Raw genomic sequence first — 18,495 nt, 5'->3', positions numbered from 1 at the left:
TCTGTGAGCCAGAAACATATTTGTGTCGTCGTCTTGTACACTTTTAATGTCGCCGCACTATCGCGCTTAATTACAAACTTTTCTGTCCCGAAATGCGCATTTCATTACCAGGAGGATAAAATAGTCAGGTCTCGCACGCATACGCGTAATCGCAGTGGACTTCGCATCTAGTCATGGTGATAAAAATAAAACTCCTCCTGTGTAAGTGTCTTTTTATTTCCATGCCAATTGTGCTGACACTCAAAGCGAAATTCCGCCGTCACCATGACGTCGCGGATATATATATACAGAGTGTCCAAACCATCACGCATCAAGAGCTAAAAATATGCAAATGCCGCGTAGCTTGACAGAACCAATGTAACGTTGTTCGCCGTCGCTTGGAAAAAGTCAGATTATTTTTCCATTCCGCATAATTACATAATTAGTCCTAATTAATTATTCAGCTTTTCAAGTATAATAATTAGATAAAACGTTTCAATGAGAAAAATTGCGGAGTAACATGAAAAAAACTCCCGATACGGCTTTCTGTTGCTCATTGCGCGCTACATAAAAGTGTTTTTCCGAGCGTGAAAGACGCCCGCGAATACACGCAAATTGCCTCGAGCGGCCAGTTGCGCGGCAATCTTGCGTGTATTTAGGCGGAACGGAACGCTCTTAAGAGGAAGCTTTAGCTCGGGCTCAACTCCAGTGCCCCCTATCCGAATCATGTAGAGCGCAGAAACGCTTTTCTGAGATTACGCATGGGCCGGTTTTCGTGAAATTTCTTGTATTTCGGAGAGAAAGATAAATTCTAGTCTCTGTGGGAAGCGGAATTTCGACTTTACGGCATGAATGTCTTAGAATAAATTTTCAAGAAGGCAAGTAGGCTTGAAAAAAAAAAACAGAAGCACCACATTTATAAATTCGCGGCTTTGCACCAAGAACAGATATTGCAATTGTGTATACTGCATTCATTAGAGCACTAAAGGCGGATAAATTTTGCCTATCAATTTATACCTTGTGCAAATTATTACAATGTTTATGAGAGTTTTGCAAATGTCCTGCTCACATATTCGTGGTCTATTTAACAGCCATGTACCATACATCAATTTGTCCACTTTTTATGTACTGTTACATTCAATTTACTGAATTATGAAATCAACTTTCATAGATTAGTTACAGAGTTGTCAACTTAATCGATTTCTTTTTTTCTTAAGCTGTTCAGTTTCCAACATTTTTTATTAAATAATCGGCGGCGTAAGAAATAACAAAGAAAAATAAAAACAAAAGTGGTTGCCGAGAAAAACGATTTCTCCTTTTTGATGTATTTCCATCGGAACCATGAACATCATGAACATCAAATTACAACGAAGGCAGTGAAAGGACTGTTTCTGCGTCCACCACTGCCGCCAAAGTGCCGTTACACGGATCCGGCAGTGTTTTCACTTTAAGATATGCGTCGGCACTAAGCACGCTGAGCAGCTAAATACCTGCTGGCCTCGCGTCGGCGTTGACTCTGTCCGGCGCATCCCGCGCAGGTCGGTGTGCTCATCACTGGTTCAGCAACTGCCGCATCGGCTTCGACAGTCTTGATGCGCGCGTTCACAGAAATTCAAACGCATTCCATTGGGTGTAACGCGACGCGATACAATATGACAACGTGTAGTTATCGCAAATACACCAAGGATAGAATTACGTCCCGCTACCCATACACATCAGTGATTGGTGCAAATGCGTCCTTGTTGCAGCATTCTCCAGTTACGAAGATGTTGTTGACGAAATTGCCATGCACAAATTAACAGCGAAATTCCCTAATTGAAGCAAAGATGCGTGACTGTTCTCCGAACAGTTAGCACTGCTCACTGCTCTTCAAGTCTCCTTCAGTGTTCGTTCCCGAACCGGCACGAGTGAGCTTTGTTGTACCCATGATAGAGTGTACAAGCTCGACTGAACGAGGACGTAGAAAGAAACAGATACACAGAGACAGCGCTTCGTTTTAAAGTGAAGCGCTGTCTCTGTGTATGTGTTTCTTTCTACATCATCGTTCAGTCGCGCTTATACTATCATAAATTCTAACCAACTATCCCGCCACTGTGATTGATCCTTGTCGTACGTTTGCTTTGGCGCTGAAAGCAGTTCTTCGTTGACTCTTCCTCGGGAGTCTACTTCAATCATACCGCTACGCAGATCACTGATGAAAGCTTATAAATGCTGCAAGCGCGAGTAACAGAATCGTATAAAACGTCGCCGTTCTGCATACGTTTAAAATCACTTTCAGTCGTGTCTGTATATACAGGCCTGTACTTTAATGTTTCTTCTACTTAATGTAATGACTGCTGTATATATGGGTTTCCTGTAAACGTAATGGATAACATACGCGCTGCGACTCACTAATCAGTACTCAGTAATCAGTACCAACGCGGCTGAGGGCTCAGTTTATGGCGAAACATACAGTGACTGTTTCTCGTCAGTACGTTATAGATAAAAGGTTAGAGTAGAATATAGGAAAAACGCTCAAAAATGCACTGCAGAAACGCTCAAATCAACGGTAGTCAAGCGACAGACAGCAGAACAGAAACGGTCTGAATTGGCCGTTCTTTTCTTTTCTTTTCTTTTTTGCGTTGCAGTAATACCTCCGATAGCTGTCCTGGTGGAAACCTGCCTTGAATTCGAAATTAACCATTTATTTTTTCATTCGTTTCACTTTCTTTCTTCTTTTATTAATACTTATTTTTGCGTCAGTTTGCATGACATGGCGAACACGTTTTGCGCCTCTTGCGTGGATCTGACAAGGAAAGATCACAGAAAGCGCTGCACCGTCACTGCTGCCGGACAGCGACACGCACCGCGCAGTCGGGTCACGCATATGGTAACTTTATTGCGCCGTTCTTACATGCGCTACAAATCACATGTAAAATCATCTTAATAAACGTAGCGTAGAAACATCACAATAAGCGTACTCATATGCATGACCTGATGATGCAATACAGCTGGCTGTCGTGTGGCGGTGAGAAAGCGCCGATTTCTGTCCTTTGCCACACAGGTATCAGCCGCGACGAGGTTTGTGGCACGTCAGAGAAACAGCAAAAGAAAAGAAAAAAACACACAAAAGATCAATTGGGGAAAATATTCTACGGTAAATTACATAATAATCGAATTCTGGGATATTACATTACAAAACCACCATATGAATTAGTTTTGACCCCATGGGGTTTATTAAGATGCACGTAATCCATGGTACACGGGTGTTTCGCCCTCATTTAAATGCGACAGCTTTGACCGGCATTCGCTCCCACGACCTCGAGCCAAGCAGGGAAACGCAGAAGCCAGTACGCCACCACGGCAGGTGTAAGTCAAACGCGCGACCGTAGCGTGGCAATTAGAGATGCTACAGCTATGACAGCGCTGAAGCTTGCCGAGATGCTTTTCCTTGTGTTGTACTGACCACCGCCTCAAAACTTTTGGGGCCTTTGCCGCATTATATTTGTTAATCTTGGTGTTCAGAAGGCCCATCTTTGTGCACTTTATGTACATTCTGCTCTAGAATTTAGTCCTACGCCGCTTTAACGTCTACATCCACTTTTACACGCATATTTCATTAGTATAGCGATGCCTGCGCCGTGCTAGCACTGATTGCCGTCGAAGTAGATTCCACCTAGCACATTTGATGGCGGGAAAGTATGCGTGTACGATCAGCAGCGTCTTGCGTATTCCGACTACTGGACTCTGGAGGTAGCGCGAAGATTCGCGGAATGCGGTCGTCGGTATAGTGCTTTCTCCTGATGGGTTCGCCCTATCTTTAGCACGACAAACTGGATGGTTTGCGCGTACGTCCGGCGTAGCGTTAGACACTTCGATTATAATTACCAGCAATATAGTGTGGTCTATTTTGTTTAGGAGCGCCATTTTTATTATCTGATTAGTTCAAAGTCAATGCAAAGGCATAACAATGTGAACCAATGAAAACAATAACCAATTTTCTGTCGGATTAGGTTGTTATGGTGCCTAATGGTCCAGCTTGCCAAAAGCATAATCATGCTACATCAGGAAACTATAGACAAAAAGTGATGAACAAATACTAAACTAAAATGACCGACATATTGGGCCTTTTCTCGGCGATATTATGGGCGCCGCCATGTTTCATCACGTGGTGACGCGTTCATTGCATGCCTCAGCTGCCTCCGTGTTTACGTTCGGTGTGTTTAGCGCCTGGTGCGGCTCAGCAAACCTCTGTTTGGCTGATATCGTAGACGGCGGCTGGGTGGACGACAAGGATCTTTGGTCGCAGCTTCAGAGGACATGTAAGCACTTTCAATGCTCATTACTCATTGTCTAAACATCACGGGCAGGGTATACGGTGCTGGTACGTAAAGCGGGGCTAGAAAGGTATTCAAAGCTCTCAATATTTGCCGCTTATTAAATCAGAATCGGTGTGTTTGGCTCTTCTTTCTTTATTTGGCAATCACTTTGGATTAATGGCTTACCACGTTTCTGACTCCCAAATAGTTCCTCGGAGCGGTCACCATCTGATTGTTTATTTTCTGCCCAAATACTCGGGCTGTGGTTAGTTGTGATAGCTTTGTCCCTGCTGCGCAAAAGGCTTGGAATGTAGATTATCTGTACTTTGCAATAGCTTGTAGCAAAGACTTACTATCGCTCCTCGTTTACATTGTGGACTGTCACGAAACATTCAGCTTCGAACATTAGTGTGTGTCTGCACAGGTGTAGCCACCGTCACCCATGCTTCGGCGCGCTGATTTAAGAATGAGCCCATTCGCTTATTCTTCATACGGGGGCGACACAGCGATACAGTGGGCGTAAGTTTGCGTGTGAGCTGCAGTGGATAAGTGTAGATAAAGTGCGGGAAACTTCATGTGCCAGGAAGCGGCGATACTCCACAACGCCTCTATTTAGCGTACGGTACTCACTTTTGTCAATTTTCCGGGGTTGAAGCCCTTCCTTTGAGGTTAGCGATACAACGCTGATGGAAGAGTGATTTTTTTTTATCCTCAAGGAAAGCCGTGCACCGGGAAGGGTGGCCGGCAACAAAGCCAGTTCTTCAGTAGCAGCAGTCCGTGAAGTTGGTTCCATAGACTCATTCCATTCCTTATTATGTCAGTCACTATCTTTGCAGCCAACCACTGCACGCGTGTTTCCTGTAGCGTCCCACATTTCTCCATCATGAATGGAGCACAGTGCGTCAGCGAATACCCAGTTGCGTTTCCGACGTCTGATCGCACAATAGGAACGCAGAAGCGGTAATGGTTTCGTATTCGTGCGCATGCGCTGAGGCAACGTGCGGCGCGCCGCGGAAAGCACAATCTCGTTCCTCTACACGGAGGAAGGAAACTAAGGAGAGGCCCTACCCCCTCCGCGCGCTAGGAGAAAAGTGTGGCGGAAATGACGTAGTAGGTCCTCATTTTTTTGCTGCTCTTTTATTTTTTTTGTTGTATGGCCACACCTTTTGGGCCACAATGGCGGCGTTGTTATGGTTTTGAGCGCTCACACGTGTTGCTCTGGTAGGTTTCGGGCAGTGGCAAAGGCGCTGAGTGGGCGGGTTTGCGTTAGTCACCGTGTCTTGTTGCGCTGTGTTACCTGCACCCTGCTCTGCCAGATGTTGCGCGAGCGCGCGACACCACGCGCAGCGCGGCGTGGTTTCGCGAAAGTATAAACAAGAGAGGAGGGTGGCCCAAAAGGCGGAGCATCGCCGTGAGCAACGCCAAATTCCGGCTTCACTTTTGCTTCACAAAGAGTGACGTCAGGGCCTCTCCTTAGTTTCCTTCCTCCGTGTTCCTGTAGAACAAACTGCTCCACGAAAAGGGTCAACGGAAGAAAAACAAAGTTACTACGCGGCGTGTTAATTATGAACGATTTTACTAGTATTTCTGGCCGTACCTTAAATCCACACGAATAATATTTATTTTTAATTTGAATTCCTGCCGTCTTTTTATATTGTTAACGATAGAAAATAACCCCCATGGTGGTGTATAGTAGTTATGACGCTGCGCTGCTATGCCCGAGAATGCGGGATCAAAGCCCGGCCGCGGCGGCTGCATCTTGATTGGCGCGAAATGTAAAAACGCCCATGTACTATAGATTGGGTGCACGTGAGGGAAACCAAGCTGGTCAAAATTAATCTGCAGTCCCTCGCTAGGGCACGACTCACACTTTTGGAACGTAAAACCTGATAATTTATTTAAAATAAATCAAAAGAAAGCACCGAACCACTACTATAGTATATCGCCTATTGAAACGAAACAAATTTTAATCGAAAACTTGGTTGAACAATTGTGTAACAAGAACATTTCTGCCCATATCACATGTGTTAATGGAGAGTAAAACGCAATACTTCCTCTGAAGACATTATTCTTCCGATAATTGAGCCACGTTTTCCACAGAAACGAATTTTACAGACAGATTTCTGGTGGCTTACATTGCAAAAATAATTAAAAACCTATAACAAGTGAATTCTTTCATGGATCTGCTAAAAAACGTATTAGACTTTACTGCGGTATTAATCAGCAGTAGCCTTAATCAATCACTGTGATTCGTTTACTACTTTACTTAACATTTCTTGCGGAGGCGTATTGTCGACACGTACGTATACTATCGCAGAAAATAAGCATGTCGCACACTACGGCGACGATTGGTCCACGAGCGCGCATTGTTTACTGTGATTTGAACAACATGGTAGAGTTAAGGGGGGTACTGATATCATATTTCCAATTATTAATATTTTGCTTTAAATCAAGGTCCGAGACCCCTAGTCACTGCAAATTAGAAGCCTCAGATCACCTTAAATAATTTATTATTTGAGCCTTTTATTAAATTAGTAAATGTGGTGAAGTGGGAGCAAGATATTGCGACCTTTAGCACTCGCTCGCGCTCACTCAATCACCTCGTATGCTGCTACTTTTTGTTAGGGCCGTTGTACAGCATGGCGCACCGAGTGAGCCACAGCTGGTTTAACAATCTCGCGATGTACTGTGCCTGTATACTGCGTCGTGGCGTCCCGATACAGCATTCTCCTGAATACGGAACCGGAGCTGGCTGTAGAAAGGCTAATACATTAAATTAACAACTTCGATATGAGTTTTTTCACTATTCTCTTCAAGGTTTAGAGATGTGGGACTTTCATTTATTGCGAGTAATGAATAGTGAAAAATGCCACGTCAGCACACATTTAAGTTTGCCGTCAGAACCGAGTGCCCTGTCCAACATGTATCGGCCCCACATTCGCTACTTCCACATGACACACGCTCCCATCTTCATCTGGAGCTACCGCATACATCCAGCTCCACGTCCTCTGTATTTATTAAAAATTAGCAACGTATCGCAGCAAGCGCCACCTTACGAGGTAAAACGAACGCAATTCAATGCAAATTTAACAGCAATTATTAGTGCAGTATCATACCTCTAAAAGCGCCTACATTATATAGAGAAAGAGCAAACTTGTTCGATTACATTAGTCGACGACAAGGCGTACTATGGCTGAAAGTGCACATTGCACGGCACAAAGGTTCGCATTCATGTGCTGCCTTTGCCTACAGTCGCAAACTCCGTGAATACGTCTTCTAGAGACGTCGGTGAGAGCCAGATATCGTCAAGTTGTAAAGCGAACTTCAGTTCCTCAATTTTGGTGTAGATGGTTCCCCACGAGAGACTTTTGTCCAACTGGTATTCGTGCCTTCCCTGCGGAAAAGAGTATATAAACACAATGGTGCTGTGAGTAGGGTACCAGCTTTATATAAGTGATTCTTTTTTATTCAATCGTGCCTCATTGCTACTTTGTCACCAACGTGCGTAGTCATCCTAATTGTTATTAAGTATAATAAATCAACTTCTTCACCGCACATATCAGCTACTTAACCATGCGAAGAGCGCCTAGTGACAGGAGAAGCCACTGAAGTGCTTGTAAACTGTCTCATACTCCATTAATGGTGAAGCAAGCAACGTGTTCGTTAAAACGGAAAACGACAGATCACGCGACCCGCCGTGGTGACTCAATGGGTCACCACGGCGGGTCGAGAGGTCACTGGTTCTATTATTGCTAGCGGCTTGGCTAATTCCGGTGGAGCGTTGAATGGTCTTGTGTACCGTGATTTGGGTACTCTTTGAGAACACCACTTGCTCAAAATTATTTCCGACCACTCCACAATGTGGTGTCCCTCATTTCTGTGCATAGAACGCATGCTTATCTTTGAATGAAGAGTAAATGCAGGGCTTCCTTTTAAGTTCTAAATATGTCACTACGCGAGCCACGATACCCATCCTAATAGAGTTCGGCAATAAATTTTCTTCGCTTTATTCAAAGGACAGTGACAGTTCAGCACGATTTCGAAGCGTCATACCCCGCAATTTATTCATTATTGTGAAGGCCACACATTGTGATTTCAATAGCTTAGCGATGTGTTGAACTGTAGAGAAAGAGCGAAACCGTCACGCGCTATCAGGGGGAGAGGGATGGATATGGGGCCCTAGTGATTTTACCATCTTGGCTTCTTTAACATATATTCCTATAACATATAATATATTCGTTTTATATATTATTCGTATAATATATAATAAATTCATATATTTCTGTAACATAGTCGAACCCACTATGACCGGCTTAGGAGTGAAACAACGTTGGAGCTGACTCGTCGCAGTCAGTACGAAAAGTAATCCTTGCAGAGCTGCCACACCCAACTACTCCCTCGTCTAAGCACAGATGCGCTAGCCACGATTCCTTCATCTTGAATTTTGAGCGGGATAACGCAGCCAGGCTATAAAAATTTTTCTCCTTTTCGCACTACTTCAGTTGCCAACACTGTGCTGTACCTGCGTTATCAGCAGGATCAGTCGGTTTTAAATAGTGGATGATAAGAATTAGCATCGAACAAAAAACACTATGTTATTGCGGCCTTGTTCCATCGCTTTTTTTATTATTATTTAAATGGATAATAACGAGAGCTTGACGCCTTTAAGGCGGCACCATGCAGCTACACCTTTTTACTTAGCAAACGGATAAGCATGCACAAAGAGAGAGAACAATGTAACGAAATATGGCACTCCGCAGAACACTAGATGTATATAAACAATGCAGTCCAACAGTGGAATGTACATGTTTCATCTGTTTAAAAACACCTTTTTCCCTTCTTGAATATCGTTGTATACTTGGATGATGCGCTGCCGACTGTGTTCGAAGCGCTTCACTTCGATCAGCAGAACACCGCATCTCTTTTCCTAGAGGGCACCCTGTGTAACTTCCGCTCTGTGTCTGAATAATTTATTGTTAGAAAAGTCAAATAATGCACAGTGTGTCGTCTGCCAGTTTATAGCTTTAGAATGTTGCCTCTTTCGTTGCAGCCTAGTTTTCGGTGAATATTTCCATCCTGTTTCTTTCCCTGTAGGATGTCTTTTTTTGCTTTGCTTTTGTTTCAGTGATGAAGTGATGTTTTATATTTTTGAAGTATGCTTCGAATCAGCTCACGTTATTAGACCTCTCCAAAATATTCACAATGTTAGATGGCAGCATGCTTTCTCTCTTCCCCCGAACCCCTGGACTCCTAAATACTGCTATCTGTCTGAACAGATTGTAGGCCCAGGCTCACGGTACGCGTAATGCCACGTAGGACCGCTGTGGTACCAGGAACTGCGCTGTTCTGACATTACGAGGATGGCTAGTACCTCCGGCGGGTACCTACACCCTAAAAAGTCAATAGCATGAGCAAGAAAAGCAACCTCCTAATATTCGTCCTGAGTGACAGCACCTCACGTAAAAATGTGCTACAGATAGAAAAAAGTGCAGACTATGCTATAGTAACCGACAAAAGGGCACACCAACACAACTCACCTTGTATACACGCAGGCGCTTGCTCTTCGGTAGTATTTCGTTCACGGCCGAGTCTATCCGTGCATCGTGTCCGCGTTCAGCGTCATTTACGGTGAACGCAAGCGTGCAACCACGGCCGTAGCGCTCTATAATATGGCGTAGCGGTCCGAGGCAGCAAAACTGCCCTTCAGCCATGATGCCCACTCGATCGCAGGCAGCCTCGCACTCTTCCATCCTACGTCGAACAGAGCTTATCACTTGTTCATACTAAAACAAAGAAACAAGGAGCATCTTTCTTTTCAAAAGTAAAGAACGGTATATCTTTCATGCTGCAACGCGTCAGTCCTAAGGTAACGCTATTCCCCCTGTCCCGCTTTTCGACAATCGTTATTCTACATGGGGCACCGCTACGGCTCCCAAAGATTCGGAATTTCCCAATACGCGTGCAAAAGACAAAAGAGCTTCTAGTTGGCGTCGTACTACATTTATTGTCAACACTCGTTTGAAAACTGCATTCCTTGCAGTAGATTCTTATTCATGCGTATGTCGGCGTAAGCCATGCTACGTGAGAAAACGTTGGCACATTCTAAGGGAGCTACCGATAAGTGCAATCACGTGGAAATCGCACGTGACCGCCCTTGGTTAATCACGCGTGCACGATGGCAGGAAAAGACGAGGAGGAGGAGGATGGCTGCGAGATAAAAGAATGGCGGTACCTTGAAACTTTTTTATCTATGAAGTTTAGCCAAGGCAAGCCTGATGAGGCGTCTAGGGGGCGCGAGACGCTGGCAAGCACCGCTGCATCTGTTGCCTCTTGAAAACAGAAAATTACCTGTTTTCATTACACCAAGGATAGTTTTCAGGACGGAGGAGAGTGGGGTCATTCGCCACGCGCAAGGCACGTCGAGGTATGAGCGCACATCAGTGCTGCTCTCTGAATTATGCCATTCTTTAGCAATCTATTTCATTGACTTCATTTTCTGGATGTAGTCATTCGTTTCAATCGAAATATGGGTAGACAAGTGTAGTTTCGCTTGTAAAACTGCGTCTTAAATTGAACAAACGATTGCGCTTCAGTGGATTTAGTTACGAAAGCTTACGAAATGGAAGCCTTTCATAATTTGTGCAATCTTCTACGTACAGCTCATACAAGGACAAATAAATAAAACTGTAACGGCATACACACAACGTTGTGTGCCATTCTTTCCTTGCGTCGAGGTTTTGTGCTTTGTACATAGAGGATAATAAATCACCGGCTTTCCAAAGCCCCCATCCTAGCAATATTTCTGCGTGTTATGAGACGGGTCATCGTAAGCATCATTATTACAGTGCTAATGCCGCAGAGGAAAATATAACTTGCGCGTGACGTCACTATGACCAATATGGCACGTGGAATGATGTCGGTGTCATCTTCACTGCTACGGGTAATCTTTTTCCGTGGTGGAAGGATAGCTTATTAGAGGCCAGTGCCCTACAGGCTGTGTTGAAGATTGTTGAAGCCACGCGAGACGCCATGGAACGCAGCTGCTCACCGTGGTGTTTCACCAGCATGGCGCCCATAGGATGATGTCATGCAAGCCATCTGTAGGGTTAGTCCCACAAAATAACGGGATTTAATGTAGTTTCCGCCTGTTCTAGGCAAGGTGTCGTTCGGCGTCACAACTAGTTCATTTAGCGCGGCCTGGTTACCGAGCTGTTATTCCTGCAAAAGTGTGTCCCTTATGTTTCCCGGTGAAGTATAATGTCAATCGGGACACATTTCGCTTCCAGGTGAGAGATTTGTTATCGAGCGGCGTGATACAGGACCTGCCCGTAGGCCGAGCTACGCCGCACTGACCATTTGCCTTAAGTGCGTACGTCATGAACACCTAACACGCGATCGTACTTGTGCGACGTCATGACGACCGCTGTACCGCAGGTGCCGCTGATGGCCCTCAGCGCTGTCACGATATCTCTGCGCGCCATCACATCGACGCCGGCCGAGGGCTCGTCGAGGAACACCACGCGTGGCTGGCCAATCAGCGCGGCAGCCACGGACAGCTTCCGTCGGTTGCCGCCACTGAACGAAGCGGACGAATGAAACATCTGAGAAGCGCACGAGGAAACAGACTGTCTCCTAGTGAAAACCCCCTGTTATGTCTTTCCTTTCAAAACTCTCTATAGAAATTATCTGTCTCGTTTTATTGAAGTGCAATAGCATAGGATGCCCTAGTTTTCGAAAGGTGCACTGTGCACAGCTGGCTACTAGTGAAGAGCTTTCTCTAAAAATGCCTGGTAACTGGAAAAGTTGTGAGCGCACTATAGTATTGAACAAAATAATTTAGATTTTGCTATGTTTGTGAGCCATGGTAGCTCAGTAGTTATAACCTGCGTATGCGGACCCCAGGCAGCGGGTGCCATTCAGGGTTGTTTTAGCGACTTTGCAAGTGCGCTTGCGTATCGCAATTTTAGTCAAACTCAACGACCACTTAATAGAACAAAATAGTTTCATGGTTGCAAAATGTCAATTTCCTTGGTCTCCTGAGTCACTCTCGTTCACTGTAGAGCGGGGTTCTCAACTTCGGGAGCCTTGACCTATTGAGCCGGCATACTAGAGTTGGTACACAGGCCCTGTAAACTCTGGGATTTGCCATAAGGATTCCTTTAGCTCGATTCTACACATTTTTTCTACAACGTTTGTGGCTGGCCGAACATGATATATAATATCGTAGGTGAAGCGGCGCTCCAACTACTAATGGAGCTCGAAAAGGAATAGCACTGGAATAGAATCGTTATATATTACACCATCCCCGTGCCGTTTCTTACTGTTGCAATGACAAGCCACAATATGTTTTCAGTTTAGGAGGTGTTGGACATACGACGCCATGTTCTCGCGTAGTTCAACCTAACCGCGCGACGGCTAGGTTGCACATTCAGGTACTTAGGTGCCTTATAACGTGAGAGATGTGACAACCGTAGCAGTGGCCAGAGTACCACGGGTATCACGCATAGCTGCTCCCTCAATAACGGAAAAGTTGTCTTCAATCCGAGTTCCGTTCCATTTGTCTTTAGTAGAATGTTCGTTTCATAACACTGAGAACGTAATTAAAAACAATCCTCTCTAGTATGTTTTGCTGTTTCACTCCTGCAGCTAGTGCTCTTGCTGAAAAACTTTGCAGAGATATGTTACACTTTTTTGATAACGGTAAAACAATTATAGATGCAAAAAAATTTTCCGAATACATAGGAATGAAATCAAAGCAAGAAGCAATACAACTGCCCTTCTAAAGAAAGTCTAACCGAGACTTTGTGTACGATGCATGTAGTGTTCTACCACCTGATCCACGGCGACGCCTATCTCTCCCTCCACTTTCTTATATAGGTTTGGTTATGAGCATGCATGCGACCAGTACTAGTCAACGCCGCTCGTGGCAGATATGTTAGGTGTGGAATATTTCCTAAGCCTCCTGTGCCACGACAGACGTGTTTTTAAACGCGCGTGCAGCTGTTGGCTGGTATTGACTGTTGACAAGTGACGAGTGCTTCTGTTGCAATAAGACCGAAAGGCGGCCTAGTTGGTTCCACTTCACTGTGGAAACTTCTGCGCACGCAAGCTCAACGAAGACAACAAGAAAAGGACACAAAGACCAGCGCAGACTGACAACTGAATTTTTGTTCCTAAACACAGCACACACTCGAGACCCATCACATGATCACCACGCACGGGCAACAGAGCAATCGTTCCACATGATAACAACACTCATAAAATGCGTCATAATCGACCCACAATCGTCTAATATAGAGCAAGTTGATTTTACTATCATTCACAGCGACAGACGGATGACTATCCCATGCTCCCTGAAGTCTATATATGTGCCAAGCTTCTACAATTTCTCTTGTGGTCTGATTAGGACTAACATACAAAATAGCGGTTTGGTCATACAGTGGCTTAAACATGCTCAATGGACATTGCGCACAGTGCATCGCCAAGTGGGTATAGGGCCTTGCCTTCAAGCTGGCTAAGGTGAAGAGAGCACTTGGCCCGTTTGAACGAAAGGCCGTATACGCATTTGGCGATGCAATGTTCACTGAGTATGCGTAAACCACTCTTTGACCAAACTGATATTCTGTATTCTAGTCCTAATCAGACAACACGATAAACTGTAGAAGCTTGGCACATATCTAGACTGCAAAGAGCATGTGCTAGCTATCTGTCTGTCGCTTTGTATGATAGTGAAATTTACTTGCTCAATATTAGACGATACTGTGTCGATCATATACTGTGTCGACCGAAATTGACAGTGGGGTATTGGAAGAACCCCTAGGCGCTATCACTGAGTACCGGTTCTAAGGTTTCGCATCAATGGTGCTCATGACATATTTGGCCATATACAGTAACAATGTTGTTACATTAAAAAAGAACGAGAAAAGCTTATGTTATGTTCGGACGTTTTTCCTGAAGGGCACTCAGTAATACACTCTAACAAACGTTTACACCCTTTGGGGTGTATATCTGCCACACAACAATAATCGTCATCTGCCTTGCTTGCGTTTCCTTTCTTGAAAACGCCGCGCCCGCTATTTTCCCGTCGGCGATGCTATGTCATGCTGAAAACGCACATGCCGTTCGTTACTGGGATGTACCGGGCTAGCAGCGTTAAAGAAAAAGAAATGCGGGCAAGACAGATGACGTTTCTTGTTGTTTGGCAAGATACGACTCAAAGGGTGTAAACTTTTCTTATAAGAAAAGTTTACACCCTTTGAGTCGTATCTTGCCACAGAACAGGAAAAGTCATCTGGCGTGTCCGCATTTCCTTTCTTTAACGCTGTGAGCCCGGTACATCCCAGTAACGAACGGCATGCGCGTTTTCAGCATGACATTGCATTGCCGACGTGAAAGTAGCAGGCGCGGCGTTTTCAAGAAAGGAAACGCAAGCGAGGCAGATGACGATTATTTTTCTGTGGCAGGTGTACACCCCAAAGGGTGTAAACTTTTTTTATAGTGCAAAGCTAGTGGACTGACGGATTCTAGAATAACGAGACACAATTATCCTAGGACAAGCAACTGGTGACCACAAACCCTTGAGAGATATGGCTCGTTTCTTTTTTCTCTCACCTGTACGTTCCGCACCTTCGCCCTGCGTGGCCTGACAGTCTAAACGTGTAGAGAAGGTAATCTAAGAGAGGCGATATCTCGCCTTCAGGCACGCCGCGCAGCCTTGCAATCAAGCGCAGGTACTCCCGTGCGGTCAGGTTGTCCAGGAGGCCATCGGTCTGCGGGCAGTAGCCTATCGCTGATTGCCACTGCAGGGAAAAAATGTGCGACGCAAATTACGCGAAATTTCGCATGATTGATCTTGACGTTTCCTATTATTTCATGTTTTAGTTGCAAAGGGAAACGCGCGTGCCTAAACGAAATGGCATGGCCCAATCCCCTGTGTACCTGGCTGACACATAAGTGTTTGCGAATCATGTCTAAAAACGGGCCTGTTTCAAGGCCTCTTTTTATAGCATTCTTTCATCACTCAAATCATCAAAATTTTGATATAGTAATTTCTTGTACTATAGTGTCCCCTTTAAGGCCAGTTTTTGTGCTTCCGTCTTGAATGCTCGCTTCCGATGTGCTTGTTACAGCAACTTGCATTTCCTTCCTTGGATCGCCTGTCTGATTATCGTGCGTTTGGAAGGTCGCCTGCGTCTAGCACTTATGTGCTTTGAATTTAATCTTGCTGTCCGCCGTCTTTCCTCCTCTACTGGTCAATTGTGATCAGTTTCTGCGTTTCAACTTGTGCTAGGACTTCGGCGCGGCCAGATTACACAGCTTTAGAATAGCATTTGAGGCCTTACGTACGCTAAACGTAAGTACCTTAGGGTGCGTGTCCTTTCCAGTCATTAAGTTTACCTTACAGAAACACAAACGTAAAGAAAACTTTGCGAAACAGGGCGTCGTCTGGTGCCTCGGGCCAAACGTATCCAAGCCAAGACGGTCCATTAACAACCATCCTGCTGTTTCTATGTGGACGTGTCTCGTTAGACGTACGGGCGCCAGAATCGTCGAACGATCGCAGAAAAATTACTTTCTATGCGCTCATAACTAACTTTTCAGGTGAGTTTATAGAAAGAGAAAGCTCATTAGAATACTTACTGGCGATCAACGCGAGTGAGAGCGCAGCTATCACGAGAATTCACGCTGAAGCGGGAGCCATGGGTGCCGCCATGTTCGACAACGCTATATCTTAGCGTCCGTAAACATTGCAGACGTTAAACTCGCCAAATAACCTACGTTATCATAGCGCGCGTAAACCACAGAAACCCAACAACGTTCCGAGCATGAGCAGTGAGGACGACGCTATTTTTTTACGTAGGTAATGCTTTTACGTTCGGTTGCAAATGCTATGCTAAAGTTGTCTATTATCGCGCGTGGCGCGTAGGATACCGTCTTGTTTTCTGTTGCTTTCGCCGTTTTCCCCGACTCCCTTGTGGCATTAGACAGTTTTAGTACTACGTACGTAGCATACGCAACAGTGTTGCGTACGTAAGATCGCTAGGTTCATCAAAGTGCTCATGTGCAGATCGCCACACGAACGGTACGTGATGCTTACGTGGCCGCTGCGTGCGTACGCAGGGAGCCTTGCGTGCTGCTCTCGTGGTTCTCGTTTGTTCGGAAGAGCGCGAGACAAACGAGTTTAACAAAATGGCAGCGTCAAAGGCGACCAGCGGAAGGCTGTACATTTCAATGGCCTACGATTTGGCTTTGCTGTGTGAAGTGAACGCGCAGAAGCCATTCCCGGATCCTGCACGCTGGGAATGCATAGAAAAAATAGGAACTTTGTTTTTGACAAAGTGTTCAGTATGTGATGTTTGCGCGAAAGGCTCGACCTGCTTTTGGCGCAGTTCGTCGCAAATGACCGTGCCAGCCTCGGAAAGCAATTACTCGGTTTTTATTTTTCTCGATATGATTCGTGTATTTCATCCGTATTAAAAGTAGAGTTTCTTGAAGGCCTAAACATAGTTCGACGAAGCGGGAACGCGCCCACACGTTACGTCACGCTAGCGAGAACAAGAACGTCTAGTTCGACCGACGGTTCGACGTACTGGCGGACGCAGGCAGTGCGCACCGACGCGCCCGGTGTCTGACGCTCGCCCGCTTACCTACGTAGGCATTTCGCGGTACTAAAAGCCCTAACGCGACCCGCGCTCCTACGTTCCGCGAAACGCTTGCATGCTGCGTACGTATCGTCATGGCGCAGTACTAAAACTGTGTATTATTGAATTTTTTTCCGGACCGTCGTGGATAGCACAATCTCCGTGAAATTGCATATCAAATGCAACTATGAGCGGGTATGTCATTATCCAACAACTGCCTCGTTCACCTTGGCAAATTTACCGATTAACCAGCACAATATGAGTTGAAATAGGGTATAAGCTTGTAGGACCCTGTAGACGTACAAATTCGGCTGCGTAGTTAAAACGCTCCTTGATATAAAAATTTGCTTGCTAACGGGCAAAAACCTAAGCATACACGAGACCAATCTACTTGAACTTCATCTACTTCATCTACTTGAACACCTTGAAAATGTATCAGTAGTTCACTACGGGCCGAAACAAGTTATTTTATTAGGAAAACGTTCTTTCCAATAACGCGCAAGCGTAAATTTTGTGGAAACGCAAAAGCGTATCGGCCGCTCTTTGGTTTATAATGACCTGTAGTGATTTTCTTGAGCGTTTGCTCACCTGACGTGGATTCCTGGAGAGGACGGCTTGGCTCATGTAGGCGTCGCCCTCCGAGGGCCTGGTTACGGCGGCCAGCATGCGAAATGTGGTGGACTTGCCGGCCCCGTTAGCACCTAGCAGGCCGACGCACTCCCCCGGGCGCACTGCGAGACTCACGCCACGCACGGCGTGCACGCGCCCATACCTGAGAGGGAGAATGTTGCCCCCCGCTTGGCAAACTTGTCTTTGTTCCTGCTCCATTTGCTCCGTTGTTTTGCTACACGGTCATCACTTGTTTGATCGATTTCCTTTACTACTACGTTATCGCAAAGTGTTCCTAATACATGCCGTACTTGTTCGAATGTAGGTGAACCTTTTTTTTTGTAAATGTTACCCGAAGTGAGCTGTCAACCTATTATACTCTTAGCCCAAGCTTCTCGACCTATATTCGTGAACAAAGCTAGCAACAGTGCCGAGCTGACGGAGTTTCATATTCGCGCACGCCGTAAAGTTAGTCTGGAGATCGTGCAGCAAAGCTTTAAGAAACACTGCATTGGCAACACATTCGATGGCACCAAGGACGACGTCGTTTGGGGCGCCATGTACGCCTGCGAAGTATCTGATGAGGATGATTTCTCTGTCAGTTCTGACGAGGATGCAGTGTGTGACATCCACTAGCGAGATTTAGTAGACGAGCATAGGGTAAATGAAAGTGTGTCATCTTCAGAGCTTTCGTTGTTCTTTAAAGAATGGGCGACCTACATTCCAAATATATATTTCTTTATTTATTGGTGGGCCTGTTCTTAGGTATAGATGAGATCATTCAGATCAAAAGATTGCGTGTTCGTATCACGTCCGGTTCACCAATTTGTGGGAGGCGGTGCGAAGAGGTATACAGCCGCCGTGGGCTCGGTTTATTTAGGCCGACCAGCCATGGTGTCGCGGCATCTCTGGAGCGGCTGATATCGCGGCCCCTCGGGTCGAGCCCCTCTGCGTGTTCTCTTCTGGTG

General features: G+C 45.5%; 1 protein-coding gene across 1 annotated transcript; it reads right to left on the bottom strand.

Annotated features, from left to right (window-relative positions):
• Positions 1-6,264: 6,264 nt before the first annotated feature.
• On the bottom strand, positions 6,265-17,804 carry LOC129387417 (phospholipid-transporting ATPase ABCA3-like). Its single transcript, XM_055076343.1, has 4 exons — positions 17,507-17,804; positions 14,889-15,076; positions 9,815-10,028; positions 6,265-7,671 (listed from the first exon to the last, which is right to left on the bottom strand). The coding sequence occupies exons 1-4, from the start codon at positions 17,744-17,746 to the stop codon at positions 7,507-7,509; spliced, it is 807 nt and encodes a 268-aa protein (XP_054932318.1). The 5' UTR covers positions 17,747-17,804; the 3' UTR covers positions 6,265-7,506.
• Between the last annotated feature and the right edge of the window lie 691 nt (positions 17,805-18,495).

Source organism: Dermacentor andersoni, chromosome 2, assembly GCF_023375885.2.
Source record: "Dermacentor andersoni chromosome 2, qqDerAnde1_hic_scaffold, whole genome shotgun sequence".
NCBI lineage: Eukaryota > Metazoa > Arthropoda > Arachnida > Ixodida > Ixodidae > Dermacentor > Dermacentor andersoni.
The sequence above is the reverse complement of the archived record's forward strand: the minus strand, read 5'-3'. Positions and strand labels throughout refer to the sequence as shown.